At 40.7% G+C, this 24,312-nt stretch overlaps 1 protein-coding gene across 11 annotated transcripts in view; it reads left to right on the forward strand.

The window, feature by feature from the left end:
* LOC308660720 (mucin-16-like) overlaps window positions 1-24,312 on the forward strand; it is a 48,449-nt gene that overhangs the window by 13,870 nt on the left and 10,267 nt on the right. For 4 of the 11 annotated variants that reach the window (XM_081315267.1, XM_081315268.1, XM_081315263.1 and 1 more), the window contains 25 exons: window positions 97-123; window positions 823-965; window positions 1,083-1,150; window positions 1,551-1,723; window positions 2,231-2,257; window positions 2,957-3,099; window positions 3,217-3,284; window positions 3,684-3,856; window positions 4,363-4,389; window positions 5,108-5,250; window positions 5,369-5,436; window positions 6,097-6,269; window positions 6,792-6,818; window positions 7,529-7,671; window positions 11,211-11,278; window positions 11,940-12,112; window positions 13,034-13,060; window positions 13,772-13,914; window positions 14,036-14,103; window positions 14,745-14,910; window positions 16,734-16,910; window positions 17,010-17,077; window positions 17,504-17,676; window positions 19,839-19,978; window positions 20,312-20,379. In XM_081315267.1, coding sequence (XP_081171393.1) covers window positions 97-123; window positions 823-965; window positions 1,083-1,150; window positions 1,551-1,723; window positions 2,231-2,257; window positions 2,957-3,099; window positions 3,217-3,284; window positions 3,684-3,856; window positions 4,363-4,389; window positions 5,108-5,250; window positions 5,369-5,436; window positions 6,097-6,269; window positions 6,792-6,818; window positions 7,529-7,671; window positions 11,211-11,278; window positions 11,940-12,112; window positions 13,034-13,060; window positions 13,772-13,914; window positions 14,036-14,103; window positions 14,745-14,910; window positions 16,734-16,910; window positions 17,010-17,077; window positions 17,504-17,676; window positions 19,839-19,978; window positions 20,312-20,379 — 2,674 coding nt within the window. Of the gene's footprint in view, window positions 1-96; window positions 124-822; window positions 966-1,082; window positions 1,151-1,550; window positions 1,724-2,230; window positions 2,258-2,956; window positions 3,100-3,216; window positions 3,285-3,683; window positions 3,857-4,362; window positions 4,390-5,107; window positions 5,251-5,368; window positions 5,437-6,096; window positions 6,270-6,791; window positions 6,819-7,528; window positions 7,672-11,210; window positions 11,279-11,939; window positions 12,113-13,033; window positions 13,061-13,771; window positions 13,915-14,035; window positions 14,104-14,744; window positions 14,918-15,705; window positions 15,801-16,733; window positions 16,911-17,009; window positions 17,078-17,503; window positions 17,677-19,838; window positions 19,979-20,311; window positions 20,380-24,312 lie in introns of those variants that run through there. The other 7 variants (XR_014024807.1, XR_014024806.1, XM_081315264.1 and 4 more) reach the window with 7 other exon arrangements.

Raw genomic sequence — 24,312 nt, forward strand, 5'->3', positions numbered from 1 at the left:
TATCTGAGATTCGTTGAATGACTTCCCACATCAGTGTGCTCTTGTGCCTTCTTTTGTGACTCTCTTTCCATTTTTACAACTCTCTTTCCATTTCAGATTATCATGAAGCATCACCTGTGACCAGTAAGTACACCTTTACAAAGGTTCTTTGAGATGGATTCAAAATGTGGTACACAATCTAAAATGTACAACTTTGTCCCAAATATAGCAAGTAAAGCAGTATGCCCTAGAGGCTTTTGCCACAAACAATAGGTGGAAACCACAGGAATATAGAAGCAGATTAAATATTGAGAAGATTTTCTAGTACAATATATCACCCAGCACATCATGTCAATTCCCAAAGTGGTATGATCAGTAGAGTTCTTCAAACAGAGGGTGGATACTGATTTCTGATATTCCAACTCTGATTTTGACCATTAGGAACAATTTTGTAACTCCGAACATGAATCTGCTTTGTGAATTTTTTCTGCATCTTGGGACTTTACACAACAGCACATTTCATTTTGTATACTACCATTTTCCATTCTTGAAAAGTGATACCATAATTCTGCTCAGTCCTGTTCTCAAGGCTTAACCCATTAATCTTTCTTTTCCACAATTTGGTTTCCAGGCCTTGCTCATCCTTTTTGCCCTTTTCTCGACCTACAACAGATTGAGAATAACAGCTTGTGAAAAGGATTTGCTTGTTCTTAAACTTCTGTAATGCACCACTGAGCCCCAGGTTCATGATAGGAAATATAAGATACAAAACAGTGATTGAGGGATAGGTTATATACTATCAGTTCTGGTTTCCATATCTCACATCCATTATTCCTCTTCCAGCTGTTTCTCCCACAACCATACCTCCAGTGGCAACCGAATGCTTTACGGTCAACTTCATTACAACTAATTTGATCTATAGGCCACAGATGGATAATCCCAAGTCAAAGCTCTTCAGCATAACACAAAGAATCTTCGGTAAATTGGTGAGGAGACAAATTCATACTTATGCAAGTAGCTCTTCCACATAAGATTTTCATAAAATAGTCAGCAGTAGTGTTTTACTAGAAGCAATAAATACATAGTTTTTCCTTTAAATCTAGTTGGAACAGATATTGAACACCAGCAAGATTGGTCCTAATTTGATCAACTGTAGCTTATCAGCATTAAGGTAAGTAATATGGTATGGAGATTTTTTTGTGATACCTAAATGCCCTCTAATGGGGATAACCTCTCAAAACATTTAGTCTATTTGAGAAAACCCATACTTTCTTTCAGTTCCAGTCTGTAATGTATCACATTGATATAAAAATCTCTAAGAATCCTTCCCGCATCTTCATCCCAAAATATTTCTTTGCTTCAATATTCATTTCCAACGACTGTGCTGGAGGCCCAATGATTAGTTTCCTCCATGCCTTCCCAAGATCAGGTTGGAAGTGGAATTTAAAATTTAAAGACGCCATATGAAAAAATACTGTATGAAAACTTCCAAATCTTACTTCTGTGAAGTCATCCAAAGTCCATATTCAGCTTCTCTGAATATGTCTCAAGTTGTGTCTTTTCATTCTCAGACCTGTGAACCAGGGCAAGAACACCGGAGTAGACAGTGTCTGCTGCTATCGTAAAATCACCACAGCTCCCCCTTTTGATCGAGTGAACACATATCGCAAATTCATAAATGAGACCAACGGTTTCACCAAGATGGAGACATACAGCCTGGACCCAAACAGCCTTTTTGTTAATGGTAAGAAGCAGAGATTGTTTTCATGACTAAAGAGGTTATGAGGTTGGCACTGAATCGGTTCTGACCCAATGTTAAGTAACTTAAGTGATAATTCCTCTCGATGGCATAATGGACAGCTGCCAGAGGGATACACGACTTTCTTTAGCTTTACCAAATTCAAGCTACAAAAATTTAGATGACCAGTAGATGGCAACATGTTTATTAACCCGTCATGGCCATTTGAAATTTTGCAGTCCAGACATGCTGGCTCTGTTCTTCTCGAAGATTTTTTTCTGACACTGTCCCAGGACCTGCTTACAAGAAATCATTGGATTAGGTGGACACTTTATATAGATAGAGTTAGTCACAGTGGCCTACTTAAACTAAAGATGGCTGCTATTTGGAGACCTTCAGAATTATTTACAACCCTACTATCTGAGATTCGTTGAATGACTTCCCACATCAGTGTGCTCTTGTGCCTTCTTTTGTGACTCTCTTTCCATTTTTACAACTCTCTTTCCATTTCAGATTATCATGAAGCATCACCTGTGACCAGTAAGTACACCTTTACAAAGGTTCTTTGAGATGGATTCAAAATGTGGTACACAATCTAAAATGTACAACTTTGTCCCAAATATAGCAAGTAAAGCAGTATGCCCTAGAGGCTTTTGCCACAAACAATAGGTGGAAACCACAGGAATATAGAAGCAGATTAAATATTGAGAAGATTTTCTAGTACAATATATCACCCAGCACATCATGTCAATTCCCAAAGTGGTATGATCAGTAGAGTTCTTCAAACAGAGGGTGGATACTGATTTCTGATATTCCAACTCTGATTTTGACCATTAGGAACAATTTTGTAACTCCGAACATGAATCTGCTTTGTGAATTTTTTCTGCATCTTGGGACTTTACACAACAGCACATTTCATTTTGTATACTACCATTTTCCATTCTTGAAAAGTGATACCATAATTCTGCTCAGTCCTGTTCTCAAGGCTTAACCCATTAATCTTTCTTTTCCACAATTTGGTTTCCAGGCCTTGCTCATCCTTTTTGCCCTTTTCTCGACCTACAACAGATTGAGAATAACAGCTTGTGAAAAGGATTTGCTTGTTCTTAAACTTCTGTAATGCACCACTGAGCCCCAGGTTCATGATAGGAAATATAAGATACAAAACAGTGATTGAGGGATAGGTTATATACTATCAGTTCTGGTTTCCATATCTCACATCCATTATTCCTCTTCCAGCTGTTTCTCCCACAACCATACCTCCAGTGGCAACCGAATGCTTTACGGTCAACTTCATTGCAACTAATTTGATCTATAGGCCACAGATGGATAATCCCAAGTCAAAGCTCTTCAGCATAACACAAAGAATCTTCGGTAAATTGGTGAGGAGACAAATTCATACTTATGCAAGTAGCTCTTCCACATAAGATTTTCATAAAATAGTCAGCAGTAGTGTTTTACTAGAAGCAATAAATACATAGTTTTTCCTTTAAATCTAGTTGGAACAGATATTGAACACCAGCAAGATTGGTCCTAATTTGATCAACTGTAGCTTATCAGCATTAAGGTAAGTAATATGGTATGGAGATTTTTTTGTGATACCTAAATGCCCTCTAATGGGGATAACCTCTCAAAACATTTAGTCTATTTGAGAAAACCCATACTTTCTTTCAGTTCCAGTCTGTAATGTATCACATTGATATAAAAATCTCTAAGAATCCTTCCCGCATCTTCATCCCAAAATATTTCTTTGCTTCAATATTCATTTCCAACGACTGTGCTGGAGGCCCAATGATTAGTTTCCTCCATGCCTTCCCAAGATCAGGTTGGAAGTGGAATTTAAAATTTAAAGACACCATATGAAAAATACTGTATGAAAACTTCCAAATCTTACTTCTGTGAAGTCATCCAAAGTCCATATTCAGCTTCTCTGAATATGTCTCAAGTTGTGTCTTTTCATTCTCAGACCTGTGAACCAGGGCAAGAACACCGGAGTAGACAGTGTCTGCTGCTATCGTAAAATCACCACAGCTCCCCCTTTTGATCGAGTGAACACATATCGCAAATTCATAAATGAGACCAACGGTTTCACCAAGATGGAGACATACAGCCTGGACCCAAACAGCCTTTTTGTTAATGGTAAGAAGCAGAGACAGTTTTCATGACTAAAGAGGTTATGAGGTTGGCACTGAATCGGTTCTGACCAATGTTAAGTAACTTAAGTGATAATTCCTCTCGATGACATAATGGACAGCTGCCAGAGGGATACACGACTTTCTTTAGCTTTACCAAATTCAAGCTACAAAAATTTAGATGACCAGTAGATGGCAACATGTTTATTAACCCGTCATGGCCATTTGAAATTTTGCAGTCCAGACATGCTGGCTCTGTTCTTCTCGAAGATTTTTTTCTGACACTGTCCCAGGACCTGCTTACAAGAAATCATTGGATTAGGTGGACACTTTATATAGATAGAGTTAGTCACAGTGGCCTACTTAAACTAAAGATGGCTGCTATTTGGAGACCTTCAGAATTATTTACAACCCTACTATCTGAGATTCGTTGAATGACTTCCCACATCAGTGTGCTCTTGTGCCTTCTTTTGTGACTCTCTTTCCATTTTTACAACTCTCTTTCCATTTCAGATTATCATGAAGCATCACCTGTGACCAGTAAGTACACCTTTACAAAGGTTCTTTGAGATGGATTCAAAATGTGGTACACAATCTAAAATGTACAACTTTGTCCCAAATATATCAACTGCGGAGCAAGTAAAGCAGTATGCCCTAGAGGCTTTTGCCACAAACAATAGGTGGAAACCACAGGAATATAGAAGCAGATTAAATATTGAGAAGATTTTCTAGTACAATATATCACCCAGCGCATCATGTCAATTCCCAAAGTGGTATGATCAGTAGAGTTCTTCAAACAGAGGGTGGATACTGATTTCTGATATTCCAATTCTGATTATGACCATTACTAATAGTTCTGTAACACTGAAGAATCTGTTTTGTGAATTTATTCAGCATCTTGGGACTTTACAGAACAGCCTATTCCCTTCTCTATAGTATCCCATTGCATTCTTGAAAAGTGCTACCATTGTCCTTCTGAGTCTTCTGTTCTCCAGGCTTAACCATCAATCTTTCTTTTGCACAACTTGGTTTCCAGCCCTCACTTCTCCTTTTTGCCCTTTTCAGAACCCACAACAGATTGAGAATAACATTTACTTTCAAACTGTGAAAAGGATATGCTTGTCCTTAAATTTCTGTAATGCACCACTGAACCCCACATTCATGACAGGAACTATAAGATACAAAACAGTGATTGATGGATAGATTATATACTATCAGTTCTGATTTCTATATTTGACATCCGTTATTCCTCTTTTAGCTGTTTCTCCCACTTCCAAACCTCCAGTGGCAACCGAATGCTTTACAGTCAGCTTCATTGCAACTAATTTGATCTATAGGCCACAGATGGATAATCCCAAGTCAAAGCTCTTCATCATAACACAAAGAATCTTCGGTAAATTGGTAAGAAGACAAATGCATAGTTACCCCAAGTAGCTCTTCCACATTAAATTTTCATAAAATAATAGGTAATCATGTTTTACCACTAGCAATAAATACATAGTTTTTCCTTTATACCTAGGTGGTACAAATATTGAACACCAGCCAGATTGGTCCTGACTTGATCAACTGTAGTTTGTCAACATTAAGGTAAGTAATATTGGACGGAAATATTTTTGGGGATATCTTAATCTCCTGTTATGGGGATAAAAGTATTGTAATATGGACTTCTTGCAACAACTAGTCATATTTGTGAGAATCTTTAGTTTATTTTTAGTTCCAGTCTGTAACATATCACATTTACAAATCTTTAAAAGACTCCTTAAAGCATTTTCATCCCAAACTATTTGTTTGGTTCAATATTAAGTTTCTATCATTGTGCTGGAGGCTCCATGGTTAGCTTCCTCCATGCCTTCCCAAAATCAGGTTTAAAGTGGAACTTAAAATTTAAAAACACCAGATTAAAAATCCTGTCTGAAAAACTCCAAGAAGAGGATGATAGAACTGTGTTTGTTTACTGTAGAGGGCCATTCAAGAATTAAATCAGCTAGGAAATACCCAGAGGGGATCCCAAACAGTGAAACAAGGGTAAAGAAAAATGTGAGTTGGCACGGTCATGGAACAAACCAGTGTCAACAAAATGCTCAAGGTTGCAGTAATGCAGCAGACTATTAAGTCTGAACTGGAAGAGCTCACTTTTTACTTTTCAGCCTGCCAATAGATCCTAATGCGACCTTGCCTCTGTGAAAACATCTAAAGTCCTCTACAGTTTCTCTGAATATGTCTCAAGTTGTGTCTTTTCATTCTCAGACCTGTGAATCAGGGCAACAACACCAAACTAGACAGTGTCTGCTGCTACCATAAAACCACCACAGCTCCCCCTTTTGATCGAGTGAACATATATCGCAAATTCATAAATGAGACCAACGGTTTCACCAAGATGGAGAGGTACAGCCTGGACCCAAACAGCCTTTTTGTTAATGGTAAGAAGCAGAGATTTCTTTCATGACTAAAGAGAAGAGGCTGGCCATCACTGAATTGAGTCTGACTAGTGTTATGTAACTTAAGTGGTAGTTTCTCTCTGTGACACACAATGAGGGCTACAAGAGTTTCTTTAGCTCTACCAATTTCAGGCTACAAAAATTTATATGATCAGTACATGTTTATTAACCTGTCCTGGTCATTTGGAGTTTTGTAGTCCAGATGAACTGGCTCTGTTCTTCTTGATTTTTTTTTTTACGCTCTCCCGGGTCCTTCTTACAAGCAATGATTGGACTAGGTGGCATACTTTAAAAACTGCTGCTTTTGGGGGACCTTCAGGATAATTTGCAACCCTACTATCTTAGATTTTTTTTGATATGGAATAATTGGAAGTGTGTAGGAAGAATTTATTGTATCTTCTTTTTCTCATGGTGGAGAGCTTGACAGTGATTTCTAAATACCAGTGTGCTCTTGTTTCTTCCTTTGTGACTCTTTCCATTTTTGCAACTCTCTTTCCATTTCAGATTATCATGAAGCATCACCTGTGACCAGTAAGTACACCTTTACAGACGTTTCTTGAACCATGGACTCCAACTGTGGTACACAATCTAATATGTCCAACTTGTCCTAAATATACTGATTGCAGAGCAAGCAAAGCAGTATGCTCTAGAGGCTTTTGCCATAAACAATGGGTAGAAACCACAGAGATGTAGAAGCAGATTAAATATTGAGATTTTCCAGACACTACAAGGGTCAATCAATACAGCATGCCAATTCCCAAGGTGGTCTGTTCAGTAAAGATCTTGAACTGTAGATACTTATTTCTGATATTCCAACTCTGATTATGACCATTTGGAATTGTTCTGTAACACTGAACAAAGAATCTGCCTTGTGAATTTATTCAGGATCTTGGGTCAGCCCATGCCCTTCTGTATAGTACCCCTTTACATTCTTGAAAAGTGCTACCATAGTCCTTCTGAGTCCTCTGTTTTCCAGGCTTAACCCATCAATCTTTCTTTTGCACAACTTGGTTTCCGACCTCTGCTCATCCTTCCTTCCCCTTTCTGGGCCTACAACAGATCGAGAATAACAGTTACTTTCAAACTATGAAAGCATATACTTTTTCTTAAACTTCTGTTCTGCACCAACGAACCCCCTGTGTTCATGACTGGAACTGCAAAATACAGAATAGTGATTGATGTATCGATTATATGCCATCAGCTCCGGTTTCCATATCTGAGATTCACTGTATCTCTTCTAGCTCTTTCTCTCACCTCCAGACCTCCAGTGGCTACTGAATGCTTTACGGTCAACTTCATTGCAACTAATTTGATCTATAGGCCACAGATGGATAATCCCACATCAAGGATTTTCATCTCAACACAACGATTCTTCGTTAATTTGGTAAGAAGACCAATGCATATGATTAAGTTCTTAGTTAAGTTTTTTGTGGGGTTAGGGAGGGGGGTGGGAGAAGACTATGGTTGCGCGGGAAAGGCACGCCTTCCAGCCACCATAACGCAGGCCAGGCCTACGACCATTCGCGACGGTGTAAAACGAGGACCAGTCGCCGATAATACCCAGTGGCGTACTGACAAACAACCCATTCCCAGGATGGTGGGGAACGGCAGAAGGTGCACAGACAGAGGGCCGTATCGTCACCGGGAGTGTCATCTCCGCTCTGTACAGGCGGTGAGACGCTCCGACCCTCTGTACTCCCCCGGAGGACCCGGGAGCGAAGGTGTGCAGCCTCCTATGCTAAGGCTGGTCTACCTGAATGCCAGGCCCGTAGCTAACAAAGCTCACCTCATTCGTGACCTAGTGGAGAGCGAGCATGCGGACCTGGCTTGCATCACGGAAACCTGGCTAGGCCCAGAGGGTGGTGTCCCTCTGGTTGACCTCTGCCCGCCAGGTTTCCAGGTGCTGCACCAGCCTCGGACCCATGGGAGGGGCGGGGGAGTGGCAGTTATCATCAGGGAATCCCTTAGCCCGCGAGAGACCACCGTCCCTCAGATGGTCGGGTGTGAGTCTCTCCTACTGAGATACGGCCCAGGGGCGCAGTTGGGCCTGCTGCTGGCGTACCTACCACCTAATCGTGCAGCGGCGGCCCTGCCCGAGCTACTCGATGTCCTCTCAGGGTTGATGGTTGAATTCCCAAAACTCATGGTCTTGGGCGACTTTAACCTACCGTCCCTGGGAGGATCGTCAGAACTGGCTCGGGAGTTCATGGCTTCCATGGCGGCCATGGACCTGTCGCAAATAATTTCTGGACCGACTCATGAGAGAGGCCACACCCCAGACTTGGTTTTCTTGTCTGGACGGTGGCGTGATGATATCGGTGGGGGTGCCACGACTGTTACGCCCCTGTCATGGACCGATCACCACCTCCTGCGGCTAGACTTCCCCTTTGCCACCCCCCACCGTGGGTGCACGGTGCCAGTCAGATGGTACCGCCCTAGGCGCCTAATGGACCCTGATAAGTTCCAGGCAGCGCTTAGGGACACACATGCACTCCCTGCTCACAGCTCGGCGGATGCCTTAGTGGAAGCCTGGGAAAAGGCAGCCACGGAGGCTCTGGACCGAGTTGTACCCTTGCGGCCTCTGACCCGGCGCAGATCCCAGCGAGCCCCATGGTTCACTGCGGAGCTCCGGGAGATGAAGCGTCGGAGACGGGGCCTAGAGAGCCGTTGGAGATCCAGTCGATCCGAATCCGACCGATTGCGACTAAGAATCCTCACCAGGTCTTATCTCGCTGCGATAAGGGTGGCAAAATCCAACTACTTTTCCACCCTCATCGCGTCTGCAGATAATCGCCCGGCTGCCTTGTTCAGGGTGACTCGCTCCCTATTGAACCAAGAGGTGAGGGAGGAACCCTTGCAGGGTCGAGCCGAGGAATTCGGTCAATATCTGCTGGATAAAATTGCTCGGATTCGAACTGGCCTGGACTCCAACTGGGCTGAGCTGGAAGAACAAGACATGGACAGTCTTGTCGACGTCATCTGGGAGGAATTTGATCCTGTGACTCCTAAGGAAGTGGACAGGATTATGAGAAGGTTGAGCGCCTCCACATGCTTACTGGACCCGTGCCCTTCCTGGCTGGCCTATGCAGCTCGAGAGGGGACACGAGGCTGGTTCCTAGCGGTCATCTCTGCTTCTCTGAGTGAGGGTCACTTCCCCACCGCCTTGAAGGAGGCGGTGGTGAGACCTCTCCTCAAGAAGCCCACCTTGGACCCATCCTCTTTGAATAACTTTCGTCCTGTCTCCAATCTTCGCTTCCTTGCGAAGGTTGTTGAGAGCGTGGTGGCGCACCAACTTCCTCAGATCCTGGATGAAGCGGTTTATCTAGACCCGTACCAATCGGGTTTCAGGCCGGGCTACAGCACGGAGACGGCATTGGTCGCTCTGATGAATGATCTCTGGAGAGCCCGGGACAGGGGCCATTCCTCTGTCCTAGTCTTATTAGACCTCTCGGCGGCTTTCGATACCATCGACCATGGTATCTTACTGCGATGCCTCAGGGGACTGGGAGTGGGAGGCACGGTTCTGCGTTGGTTCTCCTCCTTTCTCCAGGGTCGCTCGCAGTCGGTGCTGGCAGGGGGACAGAGGTCGACCCCGAGGCCTCTCGCTTGCGGAGTCCCTCAGGGGTCGGTCCTCTCGCCTCTCCTGTTCAACATCTACATGAAACCGCTGGGTGAGATCATTCGCAGCTTTGGAGTAGGGTACCATCAGTATGCTGATGACACCCAGCTTTTCATCTCAACTCCAAACAATATCAGTGATGCCCTCGACGTGATGTCCCGCTGCCTGAAAGCGGTCCGGGAATGGATGGGGAGGAACAGGCTTCAACTGAACCCGGACAAGACTGAATGGCTGTACGTACCGGCAAGCCAGGATATTCAGAACGTCCCATCCCTTAACATCGGGGACAAGTTACTACCCCCTGTTGATAGGGCCCGCAACCTGGGTGTCCTCCTAGACTCGCAGCTTTCCCTGGAAGATCACATAGGAGCTGTGACCAAGGGGGCCTTCTCCCGGGTTCGACTAGTTCGCCAACTACGGCCTTATCTGGACCTGGATGCCTTACGTACAGTCACCCATGCCCTTGTGACCTCTCGCCTAGACTACTGTAACACTCTCTACATGGGGCTGCCCTTGAGATCCACTCGGAAGCTTCAACTGGTGCAAAGTGCAGCGGCACGGACACTCTTGGGAGCCTCCCGATACTCCCATATCACACCTCTCCTCCGTACGCTGCACTGGCTTCCGGTTGCCTTCCGTGTGAAATTCAAGGTGCTAACAATGACATACAAAGCCCTACATGGCATGGGTCCGGACTACCTACGGGAGCACCTTCTGCCAATGTCAGCACCCCACCGTCCTGTGCGCTCCCACAGGGAGGGCCTCCTCAGGGTGCCACCGCTCAAGGAATGTCGGCTGGTGGCCCCCAGGGGGAGGGCATTCTCAGTGGGTGCGCCAGCCCTCTGGAACTGCTTGCCAACCGAAATCCGGATGGCCCCCGACCTCCGCACCTTCCGGCGCGACTTAAAAACCTTCCTGTTCCAGCAGTCCGGCCTGGCCTGATAGCTTTAATTGGGGTCCCAGTTGGTTTTTACTATTGTTTTTATTGTTCTATCTGTATTTTACCTACCTTACTCTGTACACCGCCCCGAGTCCCTCGGGAGAAGGGCGGTTTATAAAAACAAATAAATAAATAAATAAAATAAATATTTTGTCCAATAGTTCTTCCACATAGGACTTTCACAATATAATCAGCAATAGTGTTTAGGCTTTTCATTAAACCAAGACAAGGTCTCTTATGTAAATTGGTGAGAAGACAAATGCATACTTACCCCAGTAGCTCTTCCACATTAGATTTTCATAAAATAATGGGTAATCATGTTTTACCATCAGCAATAAATACATAGTTTTTCCTTTACACCTAGCTTGGACAAATATTGAACACCAGCAAGACTGGTCTTGATTTGATCAACTGTAGTTTAACAACATTAAGGTAAGTAATATTGGGTGGAGATTATTTTCGTGATATCTAAATGCCTTGTTAAGGAGATGAAAATATTCAATTATGGACTTCTCACAACATCTAATCCTATTTGAAATAACCCATAGTTTGCTTCAGTTCCAGTCTGTAACATATCACATTAATATACAAATCTCTAGAAGAGTCCTTAAAGCTTTTTCATCCCAAACCGTTTCTTTACTTCATTATTAAGTTCCTATCACTGTGCTGGAGGCTCCATGATTAGCTGCCTCCATGCCTTCCCAAAATCAGGTTTCAATGGAATTTTAAGTTTAAAAACACCAGGTTAAAATGCTGTTGGAAAAAACTCCAAAAAGAGGGTGATAAAACTGTGTCTGTCTAATGTAGGGAGCCATTCAAGAATGAAATCAGCTAGGAATACTCAAGAGGGGATCCTGACTAGTTATAAACCAGGGTAAAGAAAAATATGAGTTAGCATAGAACAAGCCAGTGTCAACAAAATGCTCAAGGTTGCAATAATGCAGCAGACCTGTATTAAGTCTGAACTGGAAGACCTCACCTTTTACTTTTTGGCCTGGCAATATATCCAAGTGTGACCTTACCTCTGTGAAATCATCCAAAGTCCTCTACAGTTTCTCTGAATATGTCTCAAGTTGTGTCTTTTCATTCTCAGACGTGTGAATCAGGGCAAGAACACCGGAGTGGACAGTGTTTGCTGCTACCGTAAAACCACCACAGCTCCCCCTTTTGATCGAGTGAACACATATCGCAAATTCATAAATGAGACCAACGGTTTCACCAAGATGGAGAGGTACAGCCTGGACCCAAACAGCCTTTTTGTTAATGGTAAGAAGCAGAGATTGTTTTCATGACTAAAGAGATTAAGAGGCTGGCCGATATGGAATCAATTCTGACCAGTGTTATATAATTTAAATGGTAGTTCCTCTCTGTGACACACGATGGAGAGATGCCAGAGGGCTACAAGACTTTCTTTAGTTCTACCAAACTTGGGCTACAAAAAATCTAGATGACCACTTGATGGCAGCAGTGTCTATTAACATCTCATGATCATTTGGAGTTTTGCAATGAGACATGTGGATGATTTTTTTTTTTCTGACACTGTCCCAGGGCCTTCTTACAAGTAATCATTGGACTAGATCAGACATGTCAAACACAAGACCCGGGGGCCGGATCCGGCCCGCGAAGTGGTTTCATGTGGCCCGTGAAGCCATCCTGGAAACAGTGAGGAAATGGCCCCCACTGCCTTGGCCCTGGCCCAGAGACCCTCCTTCTGCCAGAGACCCTCAGATCTGTCCCACTCCTGCCCAGGCCCCCATAGGCACCCTTGATGCGAACGTTGTAGATCTGACCACGCCCACCCAGTAGGCCATATGCACTCTAGCCATGCCCACCCAGTAGGCCACGCCCACCCTGGCCATACCCACCCAGCCCCCTGAGGGCAACCCCAATGCTGATGCGGCCCTCAATGAAATTGAGTTTGACACCCCTGGACTAGATGGACACTTTATACAGAGTTAGTCACAGTGGTCTACTTTAAAACTGCTGCTATTTGGAGATCTTCAGGATAATCCGCAACTCTACTATCTGAGATTCGTTAATATGGAGTAGTTGGAAGTGTGTAGAAAGAATTTATCGTCTCTTCTTTTTCTCATGGTGGAGAGCTTGTGAGTGACTTCCCATACTAGTGTGCTTTGTGCCTTCTTTTGTGACTCTCTTTCCATTTTTGCAACTCTCTTTCCATTTCAGATTATCATGAAGCATCACCTCCGACCAGTAAGTACACCTTTACAGAGGTTTCTTGTCATGGACTCCAACTATGGTACACAATCTAAAATGTCCAATTTTGTCCCAAATATACTGATTGCAGAGCAAGTAAAGCACTATGCGCTTAGAGGTGTTTGCCACAAATGATGGGTTAAATATTGAGAAGCAGCAGATTAAATATTGAGAAGATTTTTCCATACAGTAAAAGGTGTCAAGCAGTGCACCATGTCAGTTCCCAAAATGATGTGTTTAGGAGAGATCTTCAAACAGAGAGTGGATTCTGATTTCCGATATTCCAACTCTGATTTTGACCATGAGGAATAGTTCTGTAACACTGAACAAGAATCTACTTTGTGAAATTATTCTGCATCTTGGGATGTTACAGAATAGCCCATTACCTTCTGTATAGTATCCCATTACATTCTTGAAAAGTGCTATTATAGTCCTGCTCAGTCCTCAGGACTTTATTAATCAATCTTTCTTTTATACAATTTGGTTTCCAGCCCCTGCTCGTCCTTCTTGCCCTTTTCTGGACCCACAACAGATCAAGAATAAGTTACTTTCAGACTGTGAAAAGCACATGCTTCTTAAACTTCTGTAATGCACCATTGAACCCTGTGTTCTTGACAGGAACTGCAAGATACAAAACAATGATTGATGGATAGATTATACAGCATCAGTTCTGGTTTCTATAGCTGAGATCCATTATTTCTCTTCCAGCTGTTTCTCCCACTTCCAAACCTCCAGTGGTAACTGAATGCTTTACACTCAACCTCACCATCAAGAATTTGATGTATAGGACACCAATGGGTAATCCCAAGTCAAGGCTCTTCAGCTCAACACAAGGAGTGCTTCGTAAATTGGTGAGGAGGCAAATGCATACCTACTTACCCTAATAGCTCTCCCAAATAGGACTTTCACAAAATAGTCAGCAATAGTCTTTTACTACCAGTAATAAATACATAGTTTTTCCTTTAAACCTAGTTGGGACAGATATTGAACACCAGCAAGATTGGTCCTGATTTGATCAGCTGTACTTTATCAACATTAAGGTAAGAAATATGGAATAGAGATTTTTTTTGGTGATATCTAAAAGGATGAAAGGATTCTAATATGGACTTTTTGCAACATCTAGTCATATTTGAGAGAATCCATAGGTTTTTTCAGTTCCAGTTTGTAACATATCATGTTGATATACAAATCTCTAGAAGAAATTGTTTCAGCATTTTCATCCCAAACATTTTCTTTGCTTCAATATTCATTTGCTATCACTGTGCTGGTGGCTCCATGGTTAACTTCCTTCATGCCTTCCCCAAATCAGGTCTGAAGTGGAATTTAAAGTTTAAAAAATATTGTGAGAAAAACTCCAAAAAGAGAGTGATAGAACTGTCTCCCTGTAATGTAGGGAGCCATTCAAGAATCAAGTCAGCTAGGAAATACCCAGAGGGGATCCCTAACAGTGAAACAAGGGTAAAGGAAAATGTGAGTTGGCACGGTCATGGAACAAACCAGTGTCAACAAAATGCTCAAGGTTGCAATAATGCAGCAGACTATTAAGTCTGAACTGGAAGACCTCACCTTTTACTTTTCGGCCTGCCAGGTAGATCCAAGTGCCACCTTACCTCTGTGAAATCATCCAAAGTCTTCTATAGCTTTTCTGAATATATCTCAAGTTGTGTCTTTTCATTCTCAGATCTGTGAATCAGGGTAAGAACACTGGAGTAGACAGTGTCTGCTGCTACCATAAAACCACCACAGCTCCCCCTTTTGATCGAGTGAACATATATCACAAATTCATAAATGAGACCAACGGTTTCACCAAGATGGACAGCTACAGCCTGGACTCAAACAGCCTTTATGTTAATGGTAAGAAGGAGAGATTGCTTTCATGACTAAAGAGTGGTGCAGTAGGTAGAATGTAGTATTGCGGGCTATTTCTGCTGATTGCCGGCTGCTTGCAGTTTGGCAATTCAATTCCCACTGGCTCAAGATTGACTCAGCCTTCCATCCTTCCAAGGTAAGTAAAATGAGGACCCAGATTGTTGGGGGCAAAATGCTGACTTTGTAAACCATGTAGAGTGGGCTCTAAAGCATTGTGAAGGGTATATAAGTCTAAATGCTATTGCTAAAGAAGTTATGAGGTTGGCTGGCATTGAATCGGTTCTGATCAGTGTTATGTGATAGTTCTTCTCTGTGACACCATGGAGAGATGCCAGAGGGGTACAAGACTTTATTTAGCCCCACAAAATTTGAGCTACAGAAATCTAGATGACCACTTGATGGTACCAGTGTCACGATCATTTGGAGTTTTGCAGTCCAGATGTCTGGCTCTGATCTTCTTGATGATTTTTTTCTGACACTGTCCTAGGACCTTCTTACAAGTAATCATTGGACTAGGTGGACACTTTTTATAGAGTTAGTCACAGTGGCCTACTTAAACTAAAGATTGCTGCTATTTGGGAACCTTCAGTGTAATTTGCAACTCTAGTATCTGAGATTCGTTGAGATGGAGTAGTTGGAAGTATATAGGAGGAATTTATTGTATCTTCTTTTTCTCATGGTGGAGAGCTTGAGAGCAACTTCCCACATCAGTGTGCTCTTGTGCCTTCTTTTGTGACTCTTTTTCCATTTTTGCAACTCTCTTTCCATTTCAGATTATCACGAAACATCACCTCTGACCAGTAAGTACACCTTTACAGAAATTTCTTGAGCCATGGACTCCAACTGTGGTACACAATCTAAAATGTCCAACATAATAATAATAATAATAATAATAATAATAATAATAATAATAATAATAATAATAATAATAATAATAATAATAAAGTTGGAAGGGACCTTGGAGGAAACCTTATACCATTTCAGGCAAATGGCTGTCCAGTCTCTTCTTAAAAACCTCCAGTGTTGGAGCATTCACCACCTCTGGAGGCAGGTTGTTCCACTTTGTACCAAATGTACCGATTGCAGAGCAAGCAAAGCAATATACCATAAAGCAGGGGTGTCAAACTGCTAGCCCACGGAAGCCATGCCCACCCCATTGCGAGCAATGGCAAAACCATCCTGATACGTTGTGCGACGTCACATGAAGTCGCGAGTTTGGCATGTCTGCCATAGAGACTTTTCCCACAAACCAAAGGTGGAAACCACAGGGATGTAGAAGCAGGTTAAATATTGAGAAGATTTTCCAGATAATGAAAGGTATAACCCAGTGCACCATGTCAATTCCCAAAGTGGTGTGTTCAGTAGAGATCTTCAAACAGAGAGTGGGTATTGATTTCTGATATTCCAATTCTGATTATGACTATTAGGGATAGTTCTGTAACACTGAACAAGAATCTGCTTGGTGAATTTATTCTGCATCTTGGGACTTTACAGAACAGCCTGTTCCCTTCTGTAGAGTATCCCATTACATTCTTGAAAAGTGTTACCATTGTCCTTCTGAGTCCTCTGTTCTCCAGGCCTAACTCATCAATCTTTCTTTTGCATAGCTTGATTTCCACCCCCTGCTCATCCTTCTTGCACTTTTCTGGACCCAACCCAGATTGAGAATAACAGTTACTGTGAAAAGGATATGCTTGTTCTTAAACTTCTGTTATGCACAACTAAAACCCCTGCATTCATGACAGGAATGACAAAATACAAAACAATGATTGATGAATTGATTATATGCTATCAACTCCAGTTTCCATACCCGAGATTCACTGTATCTCTTCTAGCTCTTTCTCCCACTTCCAGACCTCCAGTGACAACTGAATGCTTTACAGTCAACTTCATTGCAACCAATTTGATCTATAGGCCACAGATGGCTAATCCCACATCAAGGATTTTCATCTCAACACAACGATTCTTTGTTAATTTGGTAAGAAGACCAATGCATGCAATAGCTCTTCTACATAGGATTTCCACAATAGTGTTTTGGTATTGGCAACAATTACATATTTTTTTTCTTTATACCTAGCTGGAAGATATATTGAAAAAGAGTTATATTGGCCGTGATTTGATCAACTGCCGTTTATCAACTTTAAGGTAAGCATTATGTGTTGGAAATTTTTTAGGGATCTGTAAATGCCCTATTATGGGGATTAATGGATTCTAATATAGATCTCTCACAATACCTTGTCATATTTGGGAGAACCCATAGTTTATTTCTATTCCATTTTTTAACATGTCATTATTATCCCCATTCTAATTTCTAAAGAACATGATCCGTCATTTTCATCCGAAACAATTTCTTTGCTTCAATATTTGATTGAAATTAGTTTGAAAATAAAGAGGGACATACTAAATAGTCAAACCGGCAGGAAGAAAAAAATGATACAAAGCAGTTTCAAGAAAAGAATCAAGGTTATATGTTGCTGAAATATAGCAGAGCTGAACTCTAAGTCCTTTCATACTTCCAAGATCTGTATACCTGTTGTGAATATATCTTTATTTGGATCTTTTCCTTCTCAGATCTGTAAATCAGAGAAAGTACACTGGAGTAGACAGTGTGTGCTGCTATCGTAAAGCCGCTACAGCCCCCCCTTTTGATCCAATCAATATATATCAGAAATTCATAAATGAGACCAACCATTTCACCAAGATGGGGAGGTACAACCTGGATCCAAACAGCCTTTTTGTTAATGGTAAGAAGCATTAGGTTTGCTTTTGTGACTAAAAACCTTTGAGGCTTTCTAGCACTCAATAAGTTCTCACCAACATTATCTAACTTAAGTAATAGTGTGTCTCAGTGACAGCAACAAGAGATGCCAGTGGGGTATAATTTTTTTCTATGATTATCTGATTTGGGTTACAAAAATCTGGATAGTTGCTAGATGGCAACAGTGCTTATTGACACCTCATGTTCATTTAGAATTTTGTAGTCCAGAGCTGCTAACTCTATTCTAGATTTACTTTTCTCTGGGAATGCCCAAGGACTTTCACCAAGCAAACATGGGCTAGATAGACACTTTATATTGAGCTATTGTTATTCTATTAGAAAGCAAGTAATTGCCACCCAAAGAGGATTATCACATCACATAAATTTTGTACAGAATTCCTTAGAACATTGACATTGCTTGGTGTACTTTATAGAAATAGACACAATCTTGAGATACCCTTTCATGTTTAGGATGGACCTGGTCTAATGTGTCAAGCAGTTAAAATGGCGGCATGGTGTGTGTACTTTCAAACTTTTCTTAACAAATGATAAATTTTATCAGATGGGAAAAAGTTGATGATTTTGAAGAAAGAATGGATGAAAGATTTGTAAAATTAAGAGAGCAGATAAAAGAAGTTGTTGCTAAGAGAATGTAGACTTTAGAACTCATGTCAGATCATCTATTCTTACAATATGTAATAAATATAAATTCTGCCTGAAAACACCTTTTTGGCTTTCAGTGCAAGAAGCATTTTATAGAAGAGAAATGATAAGTGGTTAATTTATTGTGATGTATTAAAATTTTCACAAGGGGATTGTAAAATGAAATCAAGAGAAGATTTAAGAACAAAATATTCTTGTCAATGTTTTTCTTATGTACACTTATCAGAAAATTTTAGTGGATAAATGATGTTGTGGTTTTGAACAATATGGAGACTGAATTTGAAATATAACTATGTGCTAATGATGAACATGTTATTGCTAAGATGTACAAACCTCTGATAAAATATCAGAACACATGAAAGAATGTATAATAAAATGGGCTAAAAATTTTGGCTACAATGTACAAATGGATTAATGGGGAAATATGTGGCTAAAAGATTGAAATTTAGATTATGTTGTAATCTCAAAGAGAATTTTTGTAAAATGATGTACACTGCTATCTGTCAGCAGAGAAACTGTTTAAAATGTATAAAGGCACTTTGAAAGTTTGCTGGAAATGTGAATAATATGAAGGAACATTTTAATCATGTTTTGGTGGACATGTAAAAAAATTAAAACTTCTGGATACAAATACATACTGTACATTAAGAAGATTGTAAAGGTTAAAACTACAACCAGAGACTTTTCTTTCGGGATGAATGGACAGGCAACTAGAAAAAAGCCATGGAACCTACTTTTATATATGATAACTACAGCAAGACTATTATATTCTCAAAAGTGGGAAGATTCGACACTAACCATAATAGAGGAAAAGATGGTGAAGATGATGGAACTGGAGATGGCTAAATTAACTTCTTTAATCAGAAAAAAAACAATACCTACATTTATGGCTGACTGGAAATTTCTTCTAGACATTTTGCATTAAACAAAAAAAAATTATGATTTGTGGTTTTGATTAGAAAAAAATGATAATAAAAAGTGTGCTTTTTGTAATATAGAATAAGAGATAATTTTGTAATTGTACTTATATTTGCTGCAAAGAGAATTGGAAACTTTTTTCCTTTTCTTTTTCACATTTTTTCTTTTCACTTTCTTTGCTTTTTTACTCTTTATTAGTTTGTGTTAGTTTTTTGGTTCTTAATAAAATTCTTATTAAAAAGTAACTTTATTAGGGAGTGAAGAGCCACAAATTAGTTTAACCATATTGTTATGAAAGTCGGAAATCACTTCCTTATACATTTATTTTCTCTTTCTTCATTATACTCTTATTTTTCTTTTTCCTTGCACTTTTTGCTTCTCTGTATTCTCTTTTTCATTAAATTTACTTTACATTAGATTTTACTGATATAATAAAAATTCTTAATAAAAATTATAATCAAGGAAGCAGCCATGACTATGACTGCTTTGAATTTTGCTTGATAGTAAAATGGGAAAAGAAAGAAAAAGAAAAAAATAGCAGATTGCTTCTTGTTTTCCTTCTTTTAGGATATACACCATCTACAACTGATTCAGCTCCAGGTCTAGTAGGCTATGAGCTTGGTTTCAAAATTATCAACAAGAACTTGACCAATACAAATCCATTATCACCAGAATATAAGCAATTGATCGATTCCATCAGTAATGAGGTGAGGATTTTCACTTAGAAGTCCTCTACTGCAAACCTTGAATGGAAACATGATAGGCAACTACCATGAGATGCTGCTATTGCAAGTCTCTCTCACATATCTCTACTTCCCATTTTTTGTAGGATGGTTTTGAATTAATTTTCCTAATCTGCATCCATACCTTCCACAAAGCATACCTACAACTTTATAGTAACAATAAAGTAATTCAGGAAGAGAACGTCCATTAAATCTGAATGTCCATTAAATTCAAATATATCATTTTATCAATCTCAGAGCAAGAGATTTAAAAGTGTAGATTTAATCTTAATAGGATTTAATTTGATTTGATTCCAGTTGAATCAACTCTTCCACCAGAGTTCCATCAACGATGGATTCAAAATTTGTGCTGTTACTAAATTAAGGTCAGTATTTATCAAAGGTGACTCTGAGCAAGATCTTGATGGCATCATTCTGTTCATAAACAATTAAATCAAAACCAAGTGAATTATGTTATAGATTATTATGGTGTGTGAATTCAGCCAGATGTGGTTTATTCAAGAAACTATAATTATGATTCCATGAAATATTTAAACTATGTCTATACACTCGTTGTTTGGATCTTACCTGTCTTCAATACCAAGCACTTGAAGATACCACCTAACTCTGTCGATATAAAACTGTTAACAGAGATAGTATTCTCTAGGTGAGGGTTTGTTTTTGCAGCATACTAGGAATCTATCAGTGCTGCATTAACCTTTATTATGAAGGTGGAATGTTAGTCACTTAGCTGAACAGTGTTTCCCAACTCACATTCTCCTAGCACTTTAGGCTTTTAACTTCCAGAATTCCAAACCAACATGTCTGTAAAGGAGCAAGAGTCCCCGTTCTCTTTCCCTTCCTTACCCAGTAATTAGAGCAGATGCTGTAGGGAAGACATCAAAATAGCACTCCCCAATTTTTACATTTCTTCAGACTTTTCAACTATGACACAATTTAGAGCTACTGAAAATAAAGGAGAATTTCATTCCTTGCCTCTTTCCATTGCTTTCCATCCACTTACCTATTAGCTAGCCTTGGATAGCTGGGCCTAACTAACTCTTTGCAAGTTCATCAGGAGCTTTCTTAAGTTCCCTGCAACTTGGTGGGGGGGGGTGTGTGAGAGAGAAAAAAAGTGCCTCAAAGAGTGTTTTTTTTAAAGGGGGAAATCAGAAAGAATGACAAACTATGTGTCAGAAACAGAATGCCCATTTTAGGCACTGGGTCACATTCATTCCTCACTGCAGCTAGGCCTACCCTGGGGATCTTCCTTCACTAACGGGTTAGTCCTGGAAAATGCAGCTTTTGGCATTAAAAAGGTTGCTAGGCCCTGCTGCTGCTAGGTGTCTTAGGAAAGATATTCCGAAATAATCAAACATGATAATATTGATATTGATTGAAAGAATTCAATCAGAATGGAGCTGGAAGGGACCTTGGAGGTCTTCTGGTCCAACCCCCTGTTCAAGCAGAGACCTATACCATTTCAGAGAAGTGACTGTCCAGTCTCTTTTTAAAAGCCTCCAGTGATGAAGCACCCACAACTTCTGATGGCAAGCTGTTCCACTGGTTAACTGTCCTCACTGTTAGGTAGTTTCTCCTTAACTCCAGGTTGCTTATCTCCATGATTAGTTTCCATCTATTGTTTCTTGTCCTGTCCTCTGGTACTTTGGAAAATAAGTTGACCGCCTTCTCTTTGTGGCAACCTTTCAAATACTGGAATACTGCTATCATGTCACTCCTAGTCCTTTTCTCTAGACTAGCAAAACCCAAATCCTGCAACTGTTCTTCATATGTTTTAGTCTCCAGCCTTTAATCATCTTAGTTGCTCTTTGTTGCACTTTTTCCAATGTCTCAACATCTTTTTTGTAGTGTAGCAACCAAAACTGGATGCAGTATTCCAAGTGTGGCCTTACTAAGGCTTTATAAAGTGGTACTAATACTTCACATGATTTTGATTCTATGCCTCAGTTTATACAAACCAGGATTGTATTAGCTTTTTTGGCTGCTGCTGCACACTGCTGGCTCATATTTAAGTGATCATCCACTAGGATCCCAAGGTCCTTCTCACAATTACTTTTTTTGATCCAGGTTTCACCTGATCTGTACTCGTACCTTTGGTTTTTCCTGCCTAAATGTAAAACCTTGCTTTTCTCCACATTAAATTTCATGTTGTTGGATAGGACTCATTGTTCAAGTCTGTCAAGATCTTTTTGGATCCTGAGCTTGTCTTCTGAGGTGTTGGCTATTCTTGCCAGTCTAGTGTCATCTGCAAATTTGATGAATTTCCCTTCTATTCCCTCATCTAAGTCATTTATGAAGATATTGAAGAGTACTGGGTGTAAGACAGAACCTTGTCGTGCCCCACTGCTTACTACCTTCCATGTAGATGTAGTACCATTAAGGACAACTCGTTGAGTATGGTTTGTCAGCCGGTTAAAAATCCGTCTGGTGATGCTGTCTATCCCACATTTTTCTAACTTACCAAGAAGTAGGTTGTGGTCTACTTTGTTGAATGCCTTGCTGAAGTCTAAGTATACTATGTCCATAGCATTTCGCTAGTCTACTAACAGAATAACAGACTTGGAAGGGACCTTGGAGGTCTTCTAGTCCAACTCCTTGCTCAGCAGGAAACCATATACCATTTCAGACAAATTGGAGCATTTACAACTTCTGGAGGCAAGTCATTCCACTGGTTAATTGTTCTTACTGTCAGGAAGTTTCTCCTTAGTTCTAGGTTGCATCTCTCCTTGATTAGTTTCCATCCATTGCTTCTTGTCCTGCTCTCAGATGCTTTGGAGAATAGCATGACTCCCTCTTCTTTGTGGCAGCCCCTGAGATATTGGAACACTGCTATCTCATCATCCCTAGTCCTTCTCCTCATTAAACTAGACATACCCAATTTCAGCAACCGTTCTTTATATGTTTTAGCCTCCAGTCCCCTGATAATCTTTGTTGCTCTTCTCTTTACTCTTTCTAGAGTCTCAACATCTTTTTTCATCATGGTGACCAAAACTAAATGCAGTAATCCAAGTTGGCCTTACAAAGGCATTATAAAGTGGTATTAACACTTCAAATGATCTTGATTCTATCCCTCTGTTAATGCAGCCTAGAATTGTGTTGGCTTTTTTGGCAGCTGCAGCACACTGCTTGCTCATATTTAAGTGATTGTCCACTAGGACTCCAAGATCCCTCTCACAGTTATTACTATTGAGCGAAGTACCACCTATACTGCACCTGTGCATTTGGTTTTCTTGCCTAATATAGAACCTTACCTTTTTCACCACTGAATTTCATTTTGTTAGATAGCACCCAATGTTCAAGTCTGTCAAGATCCTTCTGTAACTTAAGCCTATTTTCTAGTGTGTTGGCTATTCTTGCAGGTTTGGTGTTAATAGAATAGGAAGGACCAGATATCTTTTCAAGAAAATTGGAGAGATGAAGGGAACATATAATGCAAAAATGGGCATGATAAAGGACCAAAATGGCAGGGACCTAACAGAGGCAGAAGAGATTAAGAAGAGGTGGCAAAATTACACAGAAGAACTATACAAGAATGAGCTTAACGTCCCTGATAACCACGATGAGGTGGTCACTGACCTTGAGCCAGACATCCTAGAATGTGAAGTGAAGTGGGCCTTAGAAAAACTGAGCAACAACAAAGCTAGTGGAGGTGACAGTATTCTAGCTGAGCTATTCAAAATCTTAAAAGACGATGCAGTAAAAGTGCTACACTCAATTTGCCAGCAAATTTGGAAAACTCAACAGTGGCCACAGGATTGGAAAAGATCAGTTTACATTCCAATTCCAAAGAAAGGCAGTGCCAAAGAATGTTCAAACTATCACACCATTGCACTCATTTCTCATGCTAGTAAAGTTATGCTTAAAATCCTACAAGCTAGACTCCAGCAGTATGTGGATCGAGAACTAGCAGAAGTACAGGCAGGATTTCGAAGAGGCAGAGGAACTAGAGATCAAATTGCCAACATATGCTGGATCATGGAGAAAGCTAGGGAGTTCCAGAAAAACATCTACTTCTGCTTCATCGACTATGCTAAAGCATTTGATTGTGTGGATCACAACAAACTGTGGCAAGAGATGGGCGTATCAGACCATCTTATTTGTCTCTTGAGAAACCTATATGTGGGCCAAGAAGCAACAGTGAGAACTGGACACGGAACCACTGATTGGTTCAAAATTGGGAAAGGAGTCCGGCAAGGCTGTATACTGTCGCCCTGCCTATTTAACTTATATGCAGAGCACATCATGAGAAAGGCAGGGCTAGATGAATCAAAAGTTGGAATTAAGATTGCCGGAAGAAA

The sequence above is a fragment of the Vipera berus genome, assembly GCF_964194415.1.
Source record: "Vipera berus genome assembly, chromosome: 1".
Classification (NCBI taxonomy): domain Eukaryota; kingdom Metazoa; phylum Chordata; class Lepidosauria; order Squamata; family Viperidae; genus Vipera; species Vipera berus.